At 39.3% G+C, this 22,511-nt stretch overlaps 1 protein-coding gene across 9 annotated transcripts in view; it reads left to right on the forward strand.

Moving 5' to 3' along the window:
* Window positions 1-22,511, forward strand: part of UTRN (utrophin) — a 559,106-nt gene that overhangs the window by 487,439 nt on the left and 49,156 nt on the right. For all 9 annotated transcript variants that reach the window (XM_075924350.2, XM_089777288.1, XM_075924351.2 and 6 more), the window contains 3 exons: window positions 3,088-3,245; window positions 8,168-8,334; window positions 12,988-13,099. In XM_075924350.2, the coding sequence (XP_075780465.2) occupies window positions 3,088-3,245; window positions 8,168-8,334; window positions 12,988-13,099 (437 nt within the window). The remainder of the gene's footprint in view (window positions 1-3,087; window positions 3,246-8,167; window positions 8,335-12,987; window positions 13,100-22,511) is intronic.

The following is a 22,511-nucleotide window of genomic DNA, read 5'->3' on the forward strand; positions in this document are numbered from 1 at the left end:
CCTGTTCTCTCTCTCTCTCTCTCCCCCCCCCCTTCCCCTGAACCTCCTGCTTGCCAAGGGCCTGTTCTCTTCTCCCCAGCCATCCCTTGCCCACTAGGGGCCTCTTCTCTCCCCCTTAGTGCCAGTAAAGCAAGGCCACACACAGTTGTATTAGTTAGATGATTGTGTGACAATTCTTAGGAATTTTGGATTATTCTGTTAGGTTCCTCCTACCTTTAATATATTTAAGCTCTGAGTTTCCCCCATCTCACATTTCCTACCCATCTTGATGGAATAGAACCTTTTTTTCCTCTTCAATTTAACCTACTTACTGATTTCAGTCTACACACAAGCTCTTAAAGTCTTTGGATTGTGAAATCCTCAGAGGGTGATAGATGGGTTCATCTACTACTGTAACAGACACTAATAGTCTGTTCCCCATCATCACTGCTGTCAACATGTTATCCCCTGCCACAGCCCAGCATCTTCACTTGCCAGGGTTACTGTTTCTAGGATAGTTGAAGTCAGCTGGCCAAAAAGTACCTTATTGTGTTCTTGATTCAGGAAGCTCCTTTACCTTGCCGAACACAGTCAACCTGGCACTGGGTACTATTGGGAGGTGACAGCCCCCAATTTCTCACTACACTTAGCCCAAACACAGTCTCCCTAGGTCACAAGAAAGTACGGGGGGGGGGGGGCCTGTGAATTATGTAAACAAATCCCTTCTTCTACAAATGAATCTGCTACCTATAGCACCATCAACTGATCATCTTTCTCTTCCCTCTCTGCCATCTTAATTCATCTTATATTTTTTACACATACACGCGCCCCAGTCAACATAAGGGTCAGAATTTGGGAAAATGCTTTTCCACTTTTCTCCCAGTCATGGTGGCTGCTCAGCCTTTGTACCTGCCTTTGTGCCAGCTTCCAGTAGGCAAAGAAACCAGAAGAAACACTGAAGAGGGGGCTGAGAGAGCTGTCCTCCCATCAGCTCTGCAAAGCTTAACTTGTGGTTGCTACAAAACTGCTGTTCCCCAGAAAGCTGAACAGGAGTCTGAAAGCCTAGGATGAAGCAGCTAAAACCAATAATAAATGTATAAAAATTCCCAAAATATGATTGTTAATCCAGATGTTTCTTTTGTTAAATTTCTCTTAAAACCCAAAGTACCATACCAATAACTAACTAAATAAATAAACAAATAAATTTTAAAAAATTTGTGCCCAGTGTTTGAGAAGTGCTTACACCTGCAAACAGTTTCTGCCTACTTCTCCATCAGAAATATAGTCAGAAGGGATTTTTAACTATATTAAATCTTAAACAATAAATGTGTGTTATGTTAAGAGTGGTGCAATATATGGAAAATTGTACAAATGGATTCTTTTTAATTAAAAAATATGGAAAACCTCAATTGGGAACAGAAACACAACTGGAAAGAAAACGTACGCATCTCCAGGTCTTGTTGGATTTATATCGTAGATAAACTTAAGACAGGATTCTGAGAGAGAGACTCAATATTTAAGATGTGGAGACAGACTAATGTAGTTTGCAAATGTGGATATGCAGAATTAGATCATGAATTGAAACAAGGGTCACTGAGGAAAATGACTGTGTCACAGCTTTAGCGTTTGGTATTAAGAATACCACTGAAGTGATGTAGTGGAATAAAAAACAGGATATAAGAGCAACAAACTGAAAGTTCAGTAATTGGAACTATAAGATTATTAGTGGGCTGGGCTGTGAATTTAGTTTGGACTTGAATACCCAAGTAAGTTAGAACAACATTCCAATATTACTCTGCTGGGCACATCTGTTTCTTCTTAACTTAAAGTTTCTTATTTTACAAACATTAAGTTCTTGGGCTGAAATTCTGTGGTCAGTGGGAAAGCCTTTATCAACTTCAGGAACCCCATGATTTCTCCCTTCAGTTTCTTACCTAGGAAAATTGTTTTTGAGTGAATGTGAATTGCTGCACTACTGTTTTCCTGAGACTCTTGCACGGCACCATAGAAAAATAGCTCTGAGATTTTTTTCACTGCTCTATTAATCGTAACAGCTGAAGTTTAGTATTAGTTTAAATGTCCACCCTGCTAACTATCTAGCTTTTGATCATTTAAGTACAATCAGCTAAGTTGTTGGATTTTATATAAATAAAAAATGGAAGAGACTAGTTGGATTTGCATCTAATCCATATTCAGTAGTCAGTGCAAAATTATTGCCTACAAACTATTGTACAAAGCTCGTCTTGCCTGATTTTAAATGAATCAAGTAGCTTCCAACATTTCCCTTGAAAAACTATTTCACTGTTCCATAGGTGCACGGCCAGAAACTATTTTGCTGCCCTTTTACAGCCTCAGTTTTTCTTTTCTTAATATTATTCCTATCCTAGTTATGCCTCATGAGGCTTTACATGTGCTGCAGGAAAAGAGGGACAAGTAAAGGGCAGGTGTGTGGAAGGATATGGTTATCCAGGGTTGTAGCGGCAAATATAATTAAAGTTATAGCATAAGTACTGTAGCTGTAGATAGATAAGTGATAACATTCTGAATCTTCCAACGTTTTATGTACCAACTGTGATATCTGTCAGTTCAGATGCAAATTTTTTCTGCCCCAATCCAGTCTGCTGGTAGCTCAAGTTTTAGCATAAATGTATCTCATACATGGAATTATTCCTATGATAATGTGAAAACTTTAGGTGCTACGGAAATAAGTGTATCTTATTTTAATCCTATATTATTTTGTTTTGAGGTATTTCCCACTTTTCTGTCAGATGGGTGATTATTGAGAGTTATAATACAGTAGGGTTTATTTCATTTCTTCTTTTAAAGGAAATTAAAATAAGCAACAAAAACTACACTTACTGGGTCTGATTCTGTCTTCATTGACACCAGTGTAAATCAGGAAAAACATTACTGAAATTGAGTTACACTAGGATAAAACGGTTGTAAGCCATGGGAGAATTAGACCAACTGTAATTACATTTGAAATAGGAAATATTATAAAACCCATATATCTGAGGTGCAGACAAATAATTAGAAAAAGAAAAAAGATCAAATTGAGACTAAAATGATTTTCCCATATGAACCTTTGATTATCATCTCTAATTGCAGATCTCTTTAAGGAAGTGGCAGGGCATACAGAAATGTGTGACCAGAGGCAGCTTGGCCTGTTACTTCATGATGCCATCCAGATCCCCCGGCAGCTAGGAGAAGTAGCAGCTTTTGGTGGTAGTAATATTGAACCCAGTGTCCGTAGTTGCTTCCAGCAGGTAAGATCAACAACTTTTCTTTATGTTTGGAATGCATCCACTGTATCTTTTTGTTCTGAATCTTTTTATATGTTCAGAAACTTTATTGAGGCCAGAATCAACTATGGCATTAGTAGACAGGCTCTTTATATTATAGTGTAAAAATAATAAAAGACATACAGTACACTTCATCAAAATATGTAAGTAGAATGTGTATTAAATGCAACTCATTCAACAGATCAACAGAAAGAAGATCAACAGAAAGATAGATAGAGTCAAAATATGTAAATATTTTCAAGGTATAGACTGGACCATTCTGAAAAACAAAATAAGAATTAAGCAGTAGAGCTATATTAAGAAATAAGTATTACAGGTATGAAAAAAATCACATTTTATTTATTCTAAAATAGGTCAGCTATAGGCTGCCATTAACTACAAAACTCTAAAATATGGTTTGTTTTGTTGTTCTTGTAGTAAAGAAAAAAGACAGAGTAACCCCAGTCCATAATGATAAAACATATATAAAACATGTTTTTAAAGTTGTAATCACAACTTTCCTATCTTTAACACAAATCATGATCAGAGAACAACAGAGTTAGACAGGGCCACAAAGGTCATGTAGTCTAATCCCCTATCAAGATGCAGGATTTGGTATATTAAAACCATCTAAAACAGAGAGCTATCCTGCCTCTCTTTGAAAACCTCTAGTCAAGGAAGCTTCCATAATCTTCTTAGGCAGTTTGTTCTATTACTCTACTGCTCTTACAGTTAGGAAGTTTACAGTGGAACGAGGTGTACCGGTAGTTCGGATTAGAGAGCCTAATCCAAACTACCTACTCCGTGTCGCGTGTAGCTGTGGACACGGAGTCCGAACTACTGGGGCTTTTAAAATGGCGGCGCCCGGCAAGGTGCAAATGAAGCCCGGGATATTTAAATCCCGAGCTTCATTTGCAACTTCGGTTGCCTACATTAACCACCACCCTAGTTCGAACTAGGGTGGTAGCGTAGACATACCCTGTGGCAAGAGAGAACAATTTTTCTACATGTTTTGTATGACAGCCATTCAGGTACTGGATGACTACAATCGTATCCCCACTTAATCGTCTATTTTCCAAACCAAACATGCCTAAGTTTTTTTCAGCCTTTGCTTATATGGCTTGTGTTCCATTACTTTGGCCATCTTATTTGCTCATTTCTAGATCCTTGCCAGTTCCTCTACCTCTGTTCTGTGCAGCAGTGGCTAAAATTGGAAAACAGTACTCCAGCTGAGGTCTAATCACGGAGTACCATCATCTCCTGTGACTTACTATCTCCTTATTAAAGGAACCCAGAATAATGTGTGAGGGTTTTGGTTTTGGTTTGGTGGCTGTGTGTGTGGGCGGGGGGATAGCAGCAACATTACATTGTTGTGATCCACAACAACTCCTTCTCAGCATTGCGTCTGTCAAGCCAGTTATCCTGTATTTGTGCATTTGGTTTTTCATCCCTAAGTGATAGCACCTTCCATTTGTGTTTGTTGAATTTCTCTTTGTTTTCTATAGCTCAATTTGCAAATGTATATGATCCCTTTGAATAGTAGTTCTATATAAAGCATTGGCAGCTCTCTGTCTTCTGCAAAATTGTTCAGTATGCTCTCTATTCCCTCAATTAAGATAATGAATAAAGACGTTAAATAACACCAAACCCATAACAGATCCCTGTGGAATCCCACTTGAGGCCCCCTTCAGATATGATATAATTCCCTTAATTGTTACTCTTTGTGATTGTTTAACCCGTTGTGTCCACTTAATAGTAGTTCTATTGCACCCACACTTCTCCAATTTACTCATCAAAATGGCATGTAAGTCAATGTGCAAAGCCTTGTTAAAGCCCAATATATTATGTTCACCTCATTCCCCTGTGCAGTAAATCTGTTACTTAGTCCAAGAAGGAAATCAACCCAGTTTGGCATGATTTTTTTCTTAGTACGTCCATGCTGGCTGCTTGTGTTCACCCCTTCATTCTCCAGACATCATCTATTCATTGTCTGAATATAGGACACTGTTTGCCTATTACTGTGATGTACTTTTACGAAAATGTGTCAGACTTCAGTGGAAATTGCAAATACTTTAGCAGTTTGAAAACTAGGCAACCTATATTTAGGACAGGACTACTCAACTTTGGAAGCTCTGGGGGCCACAATGATACTCACAGCACATGCCAAGGGGTGTAACTTCAGTGTGGTTGCAAATACATGCAAATATATGCAAGTAGCTTCTTTCACAGTGACGGGCATGAATACAAACATGTCAAGATTACACAACACATAGGCCCCATTTAAGTCAGTTCTGCTGGTATTAATCAAATGCAATATTTACCCAATTTCCACCCATATGACAGCACTTTTAATGAGCCATGACAGTTCAGGAATTTAACTACTAAAATACATATCAACAGAAGACCACTATATTGACTACTTTTTTATTTTGACTCCACCTGTGGGCTGCATGTTGAACCCTGTGTAAACTCAAACTGCACCGCGGGCCACAAACAAATAGGCCACCTGTTGAGTAGCCCTGAATAGTCTTGGATATGGCTTTTGATTTTTAATTTAGGAACCCAACGTCTACAATTCTGGCCATAGATTCTAACTACCTCTGCTTTATTTACTAATACTGATTTGATTTAGAAGTTGTACTATTGATGCGTCTCTGACATCTCTTTAAAAGCTTTGTGTTTTCTCTTCATAGGTTGTATGTAAAATTAGTCAAATTACTGAATGGTGTATTTATTTGGATAATGGCTATATTGAAAATAATAGTAATACTATATAAATTTTCATCAATAGATCTCAAAACTTTAGGGAAGTGCTATTATCCCAGTTTCACTGATGGGAAACTGAGGCATAGAGAAACTTAGTCACTGACCCAGAATCTTATAATAGAGAAGGAGATTAAACCTCAGGAACAACATGCTTGATCTCAGGAGTTCAGCAGAGTGTTGTTAGTAATTCTTGACCCTGCACATCAAGAGATTATTTCGTGTTAGTTTTTTGACAAGGGAGTTGGCAATTTCACAATGTTTGCAACATAGTCACTTATATGTCTGGAGTCTATGCAACAGACAGCTCATAGAACAGGACTTCCTTACTGACTTGTAGTTCAGATACATTAAAGCTGTTGATTAGGCTACAGGGGGTATCTGTCTTTTTAGGGAAGATAGGAGGAAAGAGAAGACATTCTAATGGTACACACCCAAGTTTGAATTAGAAAAGATGCCTAAGGCTCTAGCTGTTTGGTAGTGATAATTGTGTTGGCTGCATTTATTATTTTTGTGACTATGGATATCTTTGAGCAATGTCAGGAAGCAGATAATGATTAAAATCACTGTTATATATATTAAGCTCCTTAAGTGCAATGTCGGACATGTAATAGTATTGTGATTTTATTAAATCCCCAAAAAAGAAAATTTTAGAAAACTGTGGAAAACTGTGGGAAACTTCTCTGTGGAAGAGAAGTAACAGCTCTTCTTCTAGCTTTCCGTACTACAGCCTCTGGGATTTTTTTCCCAGTGATCTTTGTACTTTATTCCCTTATTACCAGTTCCTATCTTGGAAAGATTAAATGGTTTAAGCTGTTTTTATAAGAGATCAATGGTAGATTCCAATCTGAGCTCTTGTCTTAACACCAAAGGAAGATCATGTTTATTAAGAGTTATTTTGGGGAAGTTCTGTGGCCTGCATTAAACAGGTCAGATTAAATGATAGCAAGGGTCCCTTCTTTTTTCGGAATCTATTAATTTGGTTCATGAATAGTCTGCTGGATTTAGATCAAGTCAATTTGCAAGATGTCCACCCTGGACCTCTCCTAAGATTTCATACAGCTGCTCTAGTAAAATAAAATATATTGATAGTGTGTCTGTTACGGTTTCAAGTGGCTCAAGTCCTAATTAGAAGTGAGGATTCAGTAGGTGGTGATTGACTTTTTGTGTGTCACCACTCAGGAATTTGATGTGCTGTCCCTCAAGGATCAATTTAATCTCTCCTGCTATTCAGAATATACCTCCTCAAAAGATAATCTTTGAACACACACCAGGGTATCATTTGTTATTGATTAAGATAAAGTTACATCTCTTTCATTGAGTGGACCCTGCCAGTTAGACCTCTGCTCTAGAGGAGTGCTTGGATGATATATTCAGTTGGATGTGTCACAGCTATCTTGTCCTGAAGCCTGTGAAAAAAAAAATGTTTTGCTGACAGGCAGAGCTCATTATTACTTTCTTCCTTGATATTTCCACTTACTGGAAGGGGTCCATTTGGTCAGTGAGTAGGTTAAGAATCTTGGAGTCATTTTTTGGTCATGCATCACTGCCTAGCATTGATGGATTTTAGGCTGTGTCTTATTTATCTTGCCATGAAGTCAGAACAAGAGCGCATATTCTTATGATCATAAAATAGGATTCATGTATTTCCATTTTATCAAGGTTTCTCCATTGGTTTCAACATATTCAGAATGCACAAGCAGGTTTGCTTGCCATCTGGAACAGTGTAGATAATACTTTGGCTTCCTATAGATTTACTTTAAATTTATTATAGATGTTTTACATATTAATTTAAATTAACAATGTTGGCTTCTTTTTTTTTTTTTTTTAAAAGGGGGTTCTAAACATTGTAGATATCGTCCTTTAGCCTCACTATGATGAGTAATTATACTCAAATGCTTTATACTTTTTAGGTGATCTGTTGCCGCATCTTACATTAACAGGCAAGTGTGCCTACTCTCATGGTAGCCTTTCAGTTCAGATATTACTTTCCATCAACATTCTATTTCCTTCTAAAAAACTTTTATTTCAAAGATAATTTGTGAGGGTCACTGGTAGTTGTGTATTTATTATCTCCTTGTTCCCTTGCCTTGATTTTCTTCCTCCTTTTTTATAGGCTTATTTATTTGTTTTTCCTTTACCAGAATCACAATAAGCCAGAAATTACTGTAAAGCAGTTTATAGACTGGATGCATTTGGAACCACAGTCTATGGTATGGCTACCAGTTCTACACCGAGTGGCAGCTGCAGAAACAGCAAAACACCAGGCAAAGTGCAACATCTGCAAGGAATGTCCAATTGTTGGCTTTAGGTAAGAAGAATGGAATGTTTCATTGATTTTTTTCTTAATAACCTAGCTGATCATATCTTCTTGCCAATTTACTTGACCTTTTTTGTTTTGCCAGTGCCCTTCCATCTGACTGTTGAGTTCCTCTGACTCTCCTCGGGATGCTCAGAAACTAGATTGATTTGTTGTGTCTCCAGAGATCCTGAGCCAGTTTATTTTTCTACCTCCTGCAAATAGTTCTGATGGACTCACTTTTGTGATTGACCAGCATCACAGAGGTGTATTTGCATCAGTGGAAGCAGATAGGCAGTGAGTGAAATATAAATATGCTGATGTGCTCTGTATACATCAGAAATAGATGTGAGCAGCAGGAACAAATTTTATATATTTGTTCATGTTTATGCTTTACACTGAGTCTGGCATTATGCCCTCCAGCAAATCGTGCCAAACCAAAGGACATGAGCCAATACTAAAATACCCTAAAGCTGCAGTCTTGCTTTATTTTGGCTTTAGCATTAATACATTGCTATGATGTATCTTCCTCACAATCTCTCTCCCGAAGCACTAAACACAATCTAATTTAGGTCTCTCTTCCTACTTGTATCCAGAATTTTAAAAGGAAAAGATAAACAGTGAACATTCTCCAACCTAGTCCCAAAAACGATATAATTTAGATTGACTGGTGGACCACACTTGAAACCTCTGTTACAACCAATTAATGAACACACATATAGTGAGACCCTATAAAAGCATACAAGAGAAAGCCATCTTTAGGAGCTTTGTATCACTTTCTCTTCACCTTGTTGTGTACATAGAGGTAACTCATGACATTTAAGACCTACAGAAGTCAGCTTCTGCCTCTTACAACTCTCCCTCTTGTCCACTTCAAGACAATTCAACCCATTCTGAGAGTAGGTCTGGTGGGACCGCTTACTCTTGTGCTCAACTGAACTATAAAAGATCTCTTCTTTTTGCCTCTACTGCTTTTCTTTCAAGGGTAGCACTAAAGGCCCAAACACAGGAATCTTACACAACTTCTGCTGTCGGAAAAGCACAGAGCAGTAAAAGAGAGAAGTTGAGAGGAGGAAGATGGCAGGAAAATAGCTATTTTTACACAATTTATGTGTAATAGCCTGAGGTTTTTATAACATCATAGAAATGAGTGAATTAAGTGGCCATATTTTATGTGTGACCCTGTATAAATCATATTAATAGCTTTATTTGTATATGTTAAAAGTAAATCTATAAATTATACACACGCATTCTTATGCATGATAAAACAAAAAACACTTAGTTTTTTTCCTCCGTTAAATACGGCCAAAACCAGCAGGATTAAAATCTCTATAAGGCGCCTACAGCAATTACTGTGTTGCAAATCTGTCTCTCACATTTTAGAACTGTCCAGCCTTATAAAAAGTTATATGTATAATATACTATACCATACTACTGCATGAGATCAAAAGGCTTGAACTGAGGAAGCGACTTAATAATTGAATTTCCATTTATGAGCCTAGTTTTCAGCATCATCCCGTAACTTTCCCAAATAGAAATGAATTCTTCATAAATTTCACATTTCATCCCTGTACATATTTATAGTTTCCCTTGGAAATTTTAGAAAAAATTAGAATACAGGCTTTTACATTTTATAGCTTGGATGCATAAAATTTAAACTGCCTTGTTGACTTTTGGGGGGGACGACCCCAAAACCTAATTTCTTTTGGACATCATGTCTCCAAATGGCTTGGACTATTAACCCTAAGTTTGTTGAGCCTGATCAGCCTTGCTGAGAACAAGGCCTTTTAGTCTTTCTGAGCTGTTAGAACAAAGGTATATACTATTCAAAGGCAAAAACAACAAAACTGCATTAATGCAGCATTGAGGTCACTTGGGGTGCGTCCACACTGCACCCTTAACTCAAAATAAGCTACGCAATTTGAGTTATGCACATTGCGTAGGTTATTTCAAGTTAATTTAGAAATAGGTAATTTTGAAATTTGGCGCTGTCTACACAGGGCTGGATTAACCTTTTGTGGGTTTGGTGCCAAACATATCGTGGGATCCTACAGGGGCAATGGAGCATGGTGCAGGGGAGGTCAGTCACTGGAGCAAGGAGCTGGCTAGGGCATGAGCACAGTGGCCCACCCAGCTCTGTCCTGCCCCATGCTGCACCATACATCTCCTCTGCCCAACACTGGAACACTCCCTCCCTCCACCTCCTCCCTCCCCTCCCCCCATTCCCTGTGGCCAGAGTCTCTCCCTTAACCCTGGCACGAATGCACAGCACCCTGCACACTATCACCCCTGTCCAGCACCCTCCCCAGGATGGGGATCACAGAGATAAACACAGAGATCTTCCCTGCCTCCTCACTGCCCAACACTCCCCAGGCCCTTCAGAGACCCATTTCCCAACACTCTGCCTCTAGACTGCAGCCACCTGCCCTTTGCAAGGTGACTCTGTCTGCTGGGCTGAGCTGCCAGTACAGCTAGGGCTGGTATTTCCCAGGCAGCGAATTGCCCCAGCCCAGGAGTGATGCAACCAGCCAAGCCAAGGCCTTCTCCAACTGGGCTTCATCAGGAGGTGGAGAGGAGCTGTCAGCCAATTGGCAGGGAGGCCAAGAGGATAAGTGATGGGTAGTGGGGGGGGGCCAGCTGGTCGGTGTCAGGCACAGTACAAGCAGGGCAGGACAGGGTCCTTTTTGAACATGGGCCCAGATGCATGGCAACATTGGTGCCATTGTAAACCCGGCACTGCTACAACCTCAGCCCCTTGCAATGACAGAGGTATGATTAAGTGTGATGTACGTAATTTTGGAAAGCGTCCAGCACCATCAACACATTACAGAGGAAGGCAGACAAAACAACACAAACATCCCAAACGTCCTTGTCAGTCTGACCTGAGGGCTAATTCCTTCCCAACCTCATATATGGCAGTCAGTGAGACCTTGACCAAGTGAGCAAGAAACAGCCAGCTAGACATCTTAGAGCGGGAATGTTTGGTGCCACATCAGAGCTCTGGCCAACCCCTATCCAGTGTCCTATCTCCAACCATGACCATCTCGGAGCTTCTGAGAAAGGAGACCAAACCCTTTCACCACCATAATACATAAGGCATAAAGAGAGAATCACTTCTTGACCCATGTAGGTGTTTAACTAAAGCCCTGAAGCATGAGCTGTCAGGAGCATAAGATGTAAACCAGAAAGGGAACCCTACTGCTGTTGGACCCTGCCCCTTTCCCTCACAAGTGACCCATCATACAGTCACACTCATAATACTCTATGTAAACTCTAGGGCAGTGTTTGCCAGTTGGTGCTCCTGCACCCCTCTCTTAAAGAGACAGAGACAAATTGCAGTGGGACTTTGCTTTTGCTTTTTTGGGGTTGGGGAGAGGAGCTCGGAACCTAGGAGTTCCTTCAAATTCTTTCAAGCTAAAAAGGGTTCTGTGGCCAAATAAAATTGGGAAACACTGCTCTAGGGGAAAGTTAGCTCCCCAAAAAGCCTCAGCTAAGCTAATTTAAAAAAATTAGAAATGTTCATTCTCCTTTCTAGTTAGGCCTCTGAGTTATTGGGGCAGCCACTCGAGAGGCAGAGTGTAATACCTTTTTATCACTGATCAGCAACCAAGTGTCACCCAACACACTGTCAATCATTCTAAGTTCTACTGCATAAAGTTGCTTAGAGGATAATTACTTTTTGCTCACATGGTACACGACATCTTGTCATTGTTAGTTAGATCTGCTGTAGTTATTGGGAGTCACTACTCTAAAATCATAACAGCACAGATTCCAGCTCCACTACTGCTTTTAATTTCTTGGGACCTGGGCCAAAAGGTCAGGCAACCTTTGTTGCTACTGGTTTAACTTCTGGAAAATTGAGGGGCTAGAAGCCTTCCTAGAATTAAGAAAGAAGAATTAAAAAAAAAAAAGATAAATCCCTCCAACAAAACATCATGGCTTCTGTAGACCAAAGCAACACAAAGCAAGCCTGAATTGGCTCACTCACAAACAGCCTCTCTGCGTTCTGGTCTCTGAAATAAAGACATGTCAGAGAATATGTGCAAGTGTTGTTTAGATACATGCAACATATTTTAGTGTGGAGGGTGTTTTCTCTAACTGGGATAGGTGTGAGCCAGGCTGTACACCTGTATGGAGATGTTAAAGGTAAGAATCCCCTTATACTCCTATGAGGCCACCTGGATCTTAGGTCCAGCCATGCAGGAGCAAGTGCAATTTGTGCACCCTTATCTTCCCTTCCATGGTTGGTGGGGAGTGCAGCAAATATGATCCCTTTAAGCAGGAAATTGAGAAAGAAATTGTGGGTAAGAGGTATCGTCTTGTATTCTAGACTGCAGTTTTTGCATCACTCTTGCAGAGGGCTCCAGATCCTAAATCTGTAGTGTCCAACATGCTAGCCCCATGAGGCTATTTGGCCGGTTGAGTGTGGCTAGTTTTCTACAGCCGTACCCACTATAGTCCCCCTTGCACTGCTGCTGTTGCAGAGCATCCAAGTCAAATGAGCTGTCACCATTTCAAAGACCAACTTCCTCTCCACTTTGAGAACACAAAGAGGGAGAAGGGAAGCTAATTTACCTTGTGATATTTAATAGGAAGGAAATAATATAATTGAAATCTAGGAAGCTCCAGTAAATTACTTAATCACCTCACTTAATGTCTCCACAGATACCGGAGCCTGAAACATTTCAACTATGATGTCTGCCAGAGCTGTTTCTTTTCTGGCCGTACAGCTAAGGGCCATAAATTACATTACCCAATGGTGGAGTATTGCATACCTGTGAGTGCTGATTTACTAACTGTTTTCAGTAGATTATTTCTGCATTAGTCAAGTTTTTTTTCTTGTATAGTCTTGTATAGACACCTAAATAGGCTGCCTCTTTTTTATATAGAATCTTGCCATGACTTGTGTTGCTGCATTTCTCCATGAAATCCACTAGATTCTTTGCTCTTTCTATTAATTTTATGTGGAATTTTATGTGGAATTCCCAACGTGTGTGCCACTTAAGCTGTGCATGCACCTCTTGAGCCTTTGATCAGAGATGTTCTGTTAGCAGTATCTGTTCAGCCTGGGCTTGTGCTCTGTACCTTTGTGCTGGATGCTGAGGTTCTATGGGATGCATAGGTGAACTGCTCTTCTCCAACCATCTCAGCCTGAGACAAAGCCTTAACGTGTTTGCCTTTAGCATGCTGTGTCTGTCTTGTTTATGGTTTCTACAATTGTGTGTTTAGGGTTTTCCAGTCCATCATTTTAGAGGGCCGATTATGGCTCAGAACCACTCTCAAGCATCCCTTGATGCTGCTGCCATGTCCATCTCCACAGCTGGAGTTACGTGCAGGGTGTCATGGCTCCTACTCTCCAGGTTTCTGAGGACCTCCCGTTCAGTACTCATAAGCTTTTTTCAGAGACCATGGATGAGTCCTTGTACACACTAAAGATCTCCTACAGCTACTTTACAATCCCTGGTGCAGGCAAGGCATATACACCTACAACTGCCAATTTCCTGGATTAGTTCAGAATAATCTCTCTGGATAAGTCTACACTGCATCCCTAGTTCGGACTAGGGATGCAAATGGAGACGACCGAAGTAGTTAATGAAGCGGGGATTTAAATATCCCACGTGTCATTAACATGATCTTGCCGGCGCGCTAGTTCAAATCACAGCTGATTCGAACCAGGAAGTGCGTGCCGGATGCGTTAGTTTGGACTAAAGCCCTTAGACCGAACTAAAGTTACTCCTCATTTTTTGAGGAGTAACATTAGTTCGGACTAACGTCTTTAGTCCGAACTAACGCGTCCCGGCGCACACTTCCTGGTTCGAATCAGCTGTGATTTGAACTAGCGTGCCGGCAAGATCATGTTAATGACACGTGGGATATTTAAATCCCCGCTTCATTAACTACTTCGGTCGTCTCCATTTGCATCCCTAGTCCGAACTAGGGATGCAGTGTAGACGTAACCTCTTACAGGCAGAGCCACCAGGGACTGGTATCTGACAGTTCCTCTCAGAGTAAGGAACTGCCTACACTGGTTGAAAGATAAGTGCAGTATCTTTGAAGGCATTTCTTTCTGTTGCTCAGCTCCATGAGTAACTATGTCAACAGCCACATCACTGTTGGGATGGGGAGCTCACCTCAGTGACCTCATGACTCCGGGCAATGGATACCCATCTGTTGGAACTTACGAAGTCAGGAATGCTTGCTTTCATTTCCTACCTTTTCAACAGGAGCAAATCAGTCTGAGTCATGACAGACAATATATCCCGCATGTGCTCTATCAACAAGCCATGAAACTATGGAGCTGGTGTGTTATCTCATCAGATGCAAATTTCAGCTGACTATTTCCCAGGTATTTGGAACATCCCAGCGATCACCAGGGACTGAACCCATCACACTACCAACCTGTCTGGTACATTTAGTACATAGTACTCTTACCTGTTTCACCTATGCATCTAACTGCTGTTCAAACATCTGACCACTCCTTGTCTCCTCTCCTAGGATGTGTCAACCCCACATACAGGTCCTCCACCTCGGGTTGTGGGCCTTCAGTGGTTCACAGAATTAAGCTCACACTTCTCTGCAGAAGAGCAAGAAATGTTATTGAGCTGTGGAAGGGAGGCAACCAGTATTACTTACCTGCAGAAATGGAAGTGATTCTTCCACGGTGGTATCTGCCTGAAGCTGGGCCGTTCGCAGTCATTTCAGATTATCTGCTGGATCTAAAGAAATAAGATTGTTAGGTCCATTAAGATTGTTCGTTCAATTAAGGTCCATTTAGGTACAACATCAGCTTTTCATTTCCTAATAAGGGGTTCTTCATATTTTCTCATCCTATGTCATTGTGGTTTATTAAGTGTTTGGGAATTCTCTGATATGAGATTAGAGACTGAATTACTTACGAGATCTCCATTTGAACCAATGGTAACCTGCTCCCTGTTCCATTTATCTGTTCAGATTGCCTCTTTAGTAGCCATTGCATTGGCCTGAAGGGTGAGAAGTTTGGACACCTGATGACAGATCCTATTTTCCACCTTCCTTACAGTGTTCTTCAAGGACTCAGTCTGTTTATACCTTCACCCTAAATTCTTACCTAGAATACTTATTGGCATTTCCTCTTAATCCAGTCTATTAATCTACCAGTGTTCTTCCCAAAACCACATAACTTTCTGCAGGAGACCTGTTTTCATATCTTGGATGTTAGAAGGGCATTGGCTTTCTACTTACAACAAAACACTTTTGAAAGTTCACCTGGACTGTTTATCTCCTTTTGCAGATATAGCCAAAGAGGCCACAATCTCTGCTCAAACATTGTTGAGATGGCTATGTGGGTAGAATAATACTTTTTATAATGCAGCCAGTGTTCATCCCCCATAACAGCAATAGCACATTGTACTTGTTCTCAAGCAATATTTGCAGCATTATTCAAGAACACAGTAGTATCTGAGATATGTATGGCTGTTATATGGACATCCGTATATATGTTTTCTAAACATTATGCATCGATCCATGTAGCTAGATCTGGTAAGCGTTTGGTACTGGAATATTGTCTTCAGTTCCGGACTCAATTAAGAAACTGTCTCCTCCTTTGGATGCTGCTTGGAAGCTATCTGAAGTGGAGCAGCCATAGGGATGCTACTCAAAGAAGAAATTATTCATTTCATGCACTGTAATAGTCAATTGCAGAAGAACTTTGTACGTAATAGTTTAGGGGTGGTAAGGCCTGCATTCTTTCTTCCCTCCCCCTTTTCCCTATATCTGATGAGCCAGAAGCAAATCTTTGGGAACATACGCCACTTAAGATAAGCATTGTTGCCAGTATAGCAAGAACAAGTAAAGATAAGGGTAAAGGGCAAGAACGCATAAACAATTCTGTTTACCCTAACGTACTGATCACGTAAACAGGGCCAAAGAACAAGAAGATCCAGATCAGAACCAGATCGATAACTAACAGCTAAGTTCTACATCAGCACTAATGAGTAATCTCTGGAAATTTCCAAACTGCCAAACAGGGCATGAAAACTGTATTTAAGGCTGCCTCAGAGCCTAGCAAATTGGACCTCACCGATGGGCTTTGGGTACCGGCACCTAGGAAGCTGAGAGAACCTCCCACTTCGTCCGCAGCCTACCTGGGGTCCCAGGCTTGTAGGAAGGGATGTAAGATATGCTGCTTCTTTGTTATATTGTTCTTCCATTTATGGGGCACAGCTGCTAGCTGTCAAGAAATAAACTACTTGTGTTTAACGGATACCTGTGTAGTGTCCTTTGTACTTTGGGAACCCGGTGTCGGACCTTAGACTTACTCTGGCCGACTACCTGCAGTAAATTCAGTTTTTCAAGATGTGTGCCTGGTGGGGTGCTCCACTATCTGCCTTCTTTACATGTGCTTTGGACAGTTCTCTATGGGATGTTTATCTGGAGAAGGAACTGAAATCCATTCGCCTGAGCATCCCTATATAGTCTCATTTTCCAGTATGAAGAGTTATAAGGCATGTGTGTGGGCCAAATGGACACTGCATTTAGAAGGTCTCCAAACGAGTATTCAAGAGGCATATGCTCACTTGAAGGAGTGTTCTCAAAAGAGGGGAAAATCTCAAAGGATTTCATGTTTTGCACAAGGTGAGTAATCTCTTATTTTCCTGTTACAAGGATGGTATTATCACTTTTGGTGGTTTTGTTTTCTAAAGTTTGCTTTTTTTAATTTGAATGTGACCTTCTTTCATTCATTCCTTATATTAGTGCATGAACTCTATAGGGAACCCTCAGGGTGAGAAAACATTCCTATTAGAGAAACTATTTGGTTGTTTTCCTTTACTGCTGTAGGTGGGCTTATTAGTATAACAGTCTCTTGCATGTTCCTCGTCTCTATTAGCAGAAGTCAATTGTTATTGAGTATCATTAATGGTTCATTATAATCAAGGTTAGCGGTGAGTTTCATTACATTTAGTTCATTAATTTTGGAAACTTTAATGGTAGGTTTGTGCTGATAAACTAGCATGCGAGATTCTGTAGCAAATAAATGGAGCTGCTCTTGATATTCATACTATATCACAGTTTTGTTGTTAAAGTCAGTTCTGTTTTTTTCCATATTCTTCAATAATTTTCCTTTTCCATCCTCATTTTTCCTCTCATATCTAGCAGTTAATTGGTTGACTAAGACATACATTTTGAAAATTATATCTGTGATTCAGAAAAACATGTTGCATATGCAAAATAAGTAACTGTGCACAGCATTGCAAAGTTAACCAGCAGAAATTGCATTTGCAATTATGTCATTTGTGTTCACAACTGCATGTTTTGTGTACAAAATCTCAAAATATTTAAAAAGAAAATCAAGCTTTAAACTGAAAAGAGCACTGCAGTAATGACTTTCAAATTACTTAATTCCCGGCATTTTAACAACTTTTATTAAACTTTAAATATTTCAAAACATTAAAGTGTTGAAGCTTTATTTTACCTCCTGTTTTTTCCCCTTTTTGCTGATGATTCATCTGTTAAATCTGTAATTGTTTCATTAATATTCTGCTGGATTTACAGAGGTGAATTTCCTGTCCAGTGCTCAACAAAAGGGGTCTCCTTACTAATCTGTAAACAATTAATGATCATAACTTGTTGGTATTTTATGTCCCAAAATATGAAACAAGGCTTTCTTTATATTTCAGTACCCTTTCCTTAACTATCATTTTTATGCATTCCTTGCTATAACATTGGATTGTACTTTATCTAATTTATGGGCCAGAATTCTTACAATAATGAGTAGATATATTTTCCAGAGTGAAGCAGTTTGTGCTGCAGTCACAGAATGCCCTAACTTTAGCTGTATGACAGTTTGAAAGAAAAAAGTAGTGTTTTGGCATTTTCAGCCCACTCTTGGTTAACTTCTTGGCTTATGTGACCTCATCTAGTCAATAACATCTTTTAACCCCCCCATTTTTATTTTAATTGCTCATTATTTTCCTTTGCTTCTCGTTTCAGTCTTTTTGAAATGATGCCATATAGATGAGCTTTTCTATTTCTTTCAAGTCACTTGAAGTCTGAGTCTGCATTTCAACTCTTTTGATTGGCTCATCATATATCAATGTGGATTGAGTTGATACTAAATCAGTTTTTTGCAACAGAGTCTGCTGCTATGGCCATTTTATGCTTCACACATAAGTCATTAAGGAATTGTATAATCCCTATATTCAAGTCTGAGCTTTATTAGCTGGCTAAAAGTAAAATATCCCAGCTCATAATTGACATCCTTCATTAGCATATCTTTCACATGTATCTCTAATCTGTGCCAAAACATTTTTTCTCCTTCCTCCTGCCATGTAAAAGCATTTTGTAGTGCTAATCTGCCCATCACATGGGAAAACATCATCATCTGATTTAGGTGCTTTCTCTGAAGCCCTCCATGGTATTTAAAAACATTTCAACTGTTGCTTAATTTGGCAGAATTTTCCTATAAGGTTCATTTGCAAATTGAGAGGTACTGGAGGAAGTAATTGTTCTTGCTTTGATGTAATGTAACTTCTAGCACAATCAAACATTTGATGAGCTCTTAGGAGTCACATTTACCAAGATATGGCCTGATACTTTTATTATGTTTACTCACTGCTTTGTGTGTGCTACAGGTCCCCCCTCTGAACCCAGTCCTTCATGGGCATGAGTCTGTTATAACCCCAGTTAGAGTGTCTTGGTTTATTATTTCAAATGGTAGCATACTTTTAACTCTGAAACTTGGAAGTTCTCTGTTTAGTGCTCAGTATGTCAGTAGAGTTAACAGCTTTTTACTTTAGAGTTAATAGTACTTTTATCAGTTGACATCAGCTCTCCTTTTGCAGGGCATATCAGATGCTTAATCATAAGTATTGGCCTCATCAAGCTTATCCTAATGTTGCATTGTTTTATTTGCAGTCACCCTATACTAGTAACAGGAGTCCGGATTCTCAAAGGTATTTTAGCCCCTTAACTTTCATTGATATCAGTGGTAGTTAGCATCTTATTACCCTTGAGGATCTAGATTAATATACTTTCCTTAGCCATAATATTGAGTCTTAGCAGTTGAAGGAGTATGCAAATACATAATGTAAGAACATTTATTTCCTCTTCATCTGTGATGCCTAAAACTGAAACGTTTTGAATATGCATTTTCCTCTCCTGAATTTCTTATTTTTGCTCTAAAAAACAATCTTGTTTTAAAATAGGTGTTTGCTTTACAGTCTCATTTTCTTCTATCATATTTTCTTATAGCTGAGTTCTTGGTTTTCTCTGTAGTGTGTTCCTGGTGTGACATAAGCCAACTTTTGTCACATTTACCTAGTTTCAAGGAAAGACTTTTTTCATTACTATAATGAGGGCATGAAGTTCTGCATTGCCTTTCCTTTTTTTTATCAGATGATAAATGTCAATTTGGAAGGAGATAGCTAACATTGTACACATATTTTGATATGGTGTGGATGAAACAAGTCCTCTTTTTCCACTTGTTTTTACTTTTGTACATTTTTATTTTCTTCCCAAACACCATATCCGCTGTCAGGTTATTTTCCTCCTGAGCAGACTTAACCAGAAAACCCTAACAATATTAGAATGCATTTGCCACACATTCATAAAATTGTAGCTGCTTCCCAGGTTAGAGTCTTCTCTTCCCCCTCTTCAGCTTATTTCATGGTACCCTTCATATATGTTAAATTCAAATGTAAGAACAAAAATATGGTTTGCCTTACCAAGTGAGACCACTGCTCCATGTAATAAGATATTCTTTCCTGCTATGCTAGTGAAATATACATTGGGGAGGCAAGGGAAAAAACATAAGTACCCTTAGCTAGTATATGCAATACTCTAAATACACGGTTGTGAAAAATTTCTTGATGCGTCCTCTGTGTACACCTTTATGGTGCATTATTACACCGTCACCCAGTATGCATGAGACAATGTTGCATTTAGCAAAGTTATGCTACAATCAGGAATGAGTTGAGTTCTAACCCCTCCTCCATACAAACTGCTGGTACGTCACGTGTTGGAATGCACACGAGCAATCATTAGAAGAAGAAAAGACGGTTGCTTACCTTCGTAACTATTGTTTTCTGAGATGTGTTGTTCATGTCCATTCCAGGCCCTCCCACCTTCTCTTGGTTGGACTCTTCTGGCGAGAAGAAACTGAGTGGGTATATATACGCTATAGTGCAAGCATCAGTAGAGGAGGCACCACAGCTTAAATACATAACTTTGTTAGATATTAAAAATCATGGACTGAATCAAAACACTGGATTTATAGCCTGTTACAATAATCTATAATCCACTTGTACCCCCAGCCTTTTTTTTTACCTCTCTCCTCACCTAATTACTGAAGAGATGTTAATGTGAACTCCTTATGCTACACAATTTGTGCCATCTTGTATTTTGTTGTGTCACTCTGAGTACGTTTCCCAGGCCTAATGAAGAGCACCGTGTAAGCTGGAAAGCTTGTCTCTGGTGCAATAAAAGTATTTCTGTCCATTGCATTTCTCTAAGCAAGATGGAAATTGTTATTGAGACAGATTAATGGACAATGCTTTGGGTCTCCTACAATTATTGAAATCCTTTTCTCGTTTCCTTCAGCTTGGTACCTCCTGCCAACTTGCTCCTATAAAGGCACTGCTAATTTATTTATTCCTTAATTACCCTATCTGCAGTATATGATTTGCAACTTCTATCATTGATTAGCTTCTTCCTGGTAAGCTGAACTGTGAGAAGTGATGCAAGAAACAGATAGCATTGTCTCCTTTCTAGAATTACTTGTGGCAAGGCTTCAAATCTGAAATGCAAATTTCCCTGAGGATTGCTCCTTTGTTATTATAATTACTGTTGACATCTTATCTTGGAAGGAAGCTGACCAGTATTATATATCCCTGAAGAAGTACATAATATGACAGGCACGATGTCAAATATTATTAGTCCTTCCACTGGCGTGACCTGAGGGAAAAATATGCTTCATACACAATAAAGCTTACTTGCAATAATGACTCTTAAGAATCCTCTTTTATGGCAACACCCCAAAAACAAAATTGTTGCTGACATTTTAAGAAGGCGGTTACTTTCCTGAGCATTTAAGCATCATGTTTGAGTATTTTGTAAGCAACAAATTGGCATAGAGAAGGGCCACTTCACGATGCCTTAACCGCTTCATGCGTATCACTGTATAAAGCATGGTCCTTCATTTTTATCACAATTACTTTGTTCCATGAAGAAAGAACATAATAAGAGTGCTGAAAAGATTAATCTGGCTATTTCAAATGCAGAACATTATTTTCAGCTGTAGAGTTCAGAGATTAAACTATGCTGTGAGAAGGCTAGAGAGCTGATCGGAGAAGTCTGAACCCAAACAGTTGTATCAAAGATATTATTGCTTCCTGACTCTAGCACTAATTGTATAATCATTGTTTTGACATTTGGCTGCCTCGTAACCATTCTCCCTTGGTTTGATAAATTCTAAAATCATATGATTACTCTTGAAATTGCAGAAAGATCAATTTCTGTGTGATACATTTTTTAAAAGTACATTTTTTTTCAAAAGATATAAGATGTAATCAACTATTGGGTTTGTACTCTTACAAAGAATTCCTGTGTAGCTTAGAATTCCAAAATCATCATATCCAGGAGAGGAACCTTCATAACGTGTCTGCAGTGGCATGCAAACTAATTACTTGTTAGTGATAGCTATATGATAAATGCATTTGTAAGCAACTTTGTAGACTTCGTTTATACTCTTCCCACTAACCTGTCTTTACCAGGACTGCTACTCACTAACACCCCCCACCCCTTTCCAAAAAATAACCCACTTAATTTAAATATGTGCCTCAGCATTTTGCTGGATAGGTGTGGGTTTAAACAAATCCTTAAAGTTAAGCACATGCTCAAGTGCTTTCCTAAATCAGGGTCTTAATCTCCAATAGATTATGAATTTTCAGAGCAAGGAACAGGAACATTTTGTACCATTAGATAGGAGTTTCCCCAATGGTAGTTTACAGCTGTTTGTCAGATCTGCAGTGAAAGTGATTTTAAATTGAATATGTGCTGGATCCTCATCTGAGACTGCCACCACGTGAAATCGATGGTGGAATGCAGGAACACCCCTGAGCAGGAGGGCCATTCTCTCCCAAGGTGTTCAGTCACCTGTTTTTTCAATGAACATCATCAGCATGTATGAATGTGCTCTTGGGCAGATAGTGCTT

This window comes from Pelodiscus sinensis, chromosome 3 (assembly GCF_052426305.1).
Source record: "Pelodiscus sinensis isolate ZL-2025 chromosome 3, ASM5242630v1, whole genome shotgun sequence".
In the NCBI taxonomy this organism is placed as follows: Eukaryota; Metazoa; Chordata; order Testudines; family Trionychidae; genus Pelodiscus; species Pelodiscus sinensis.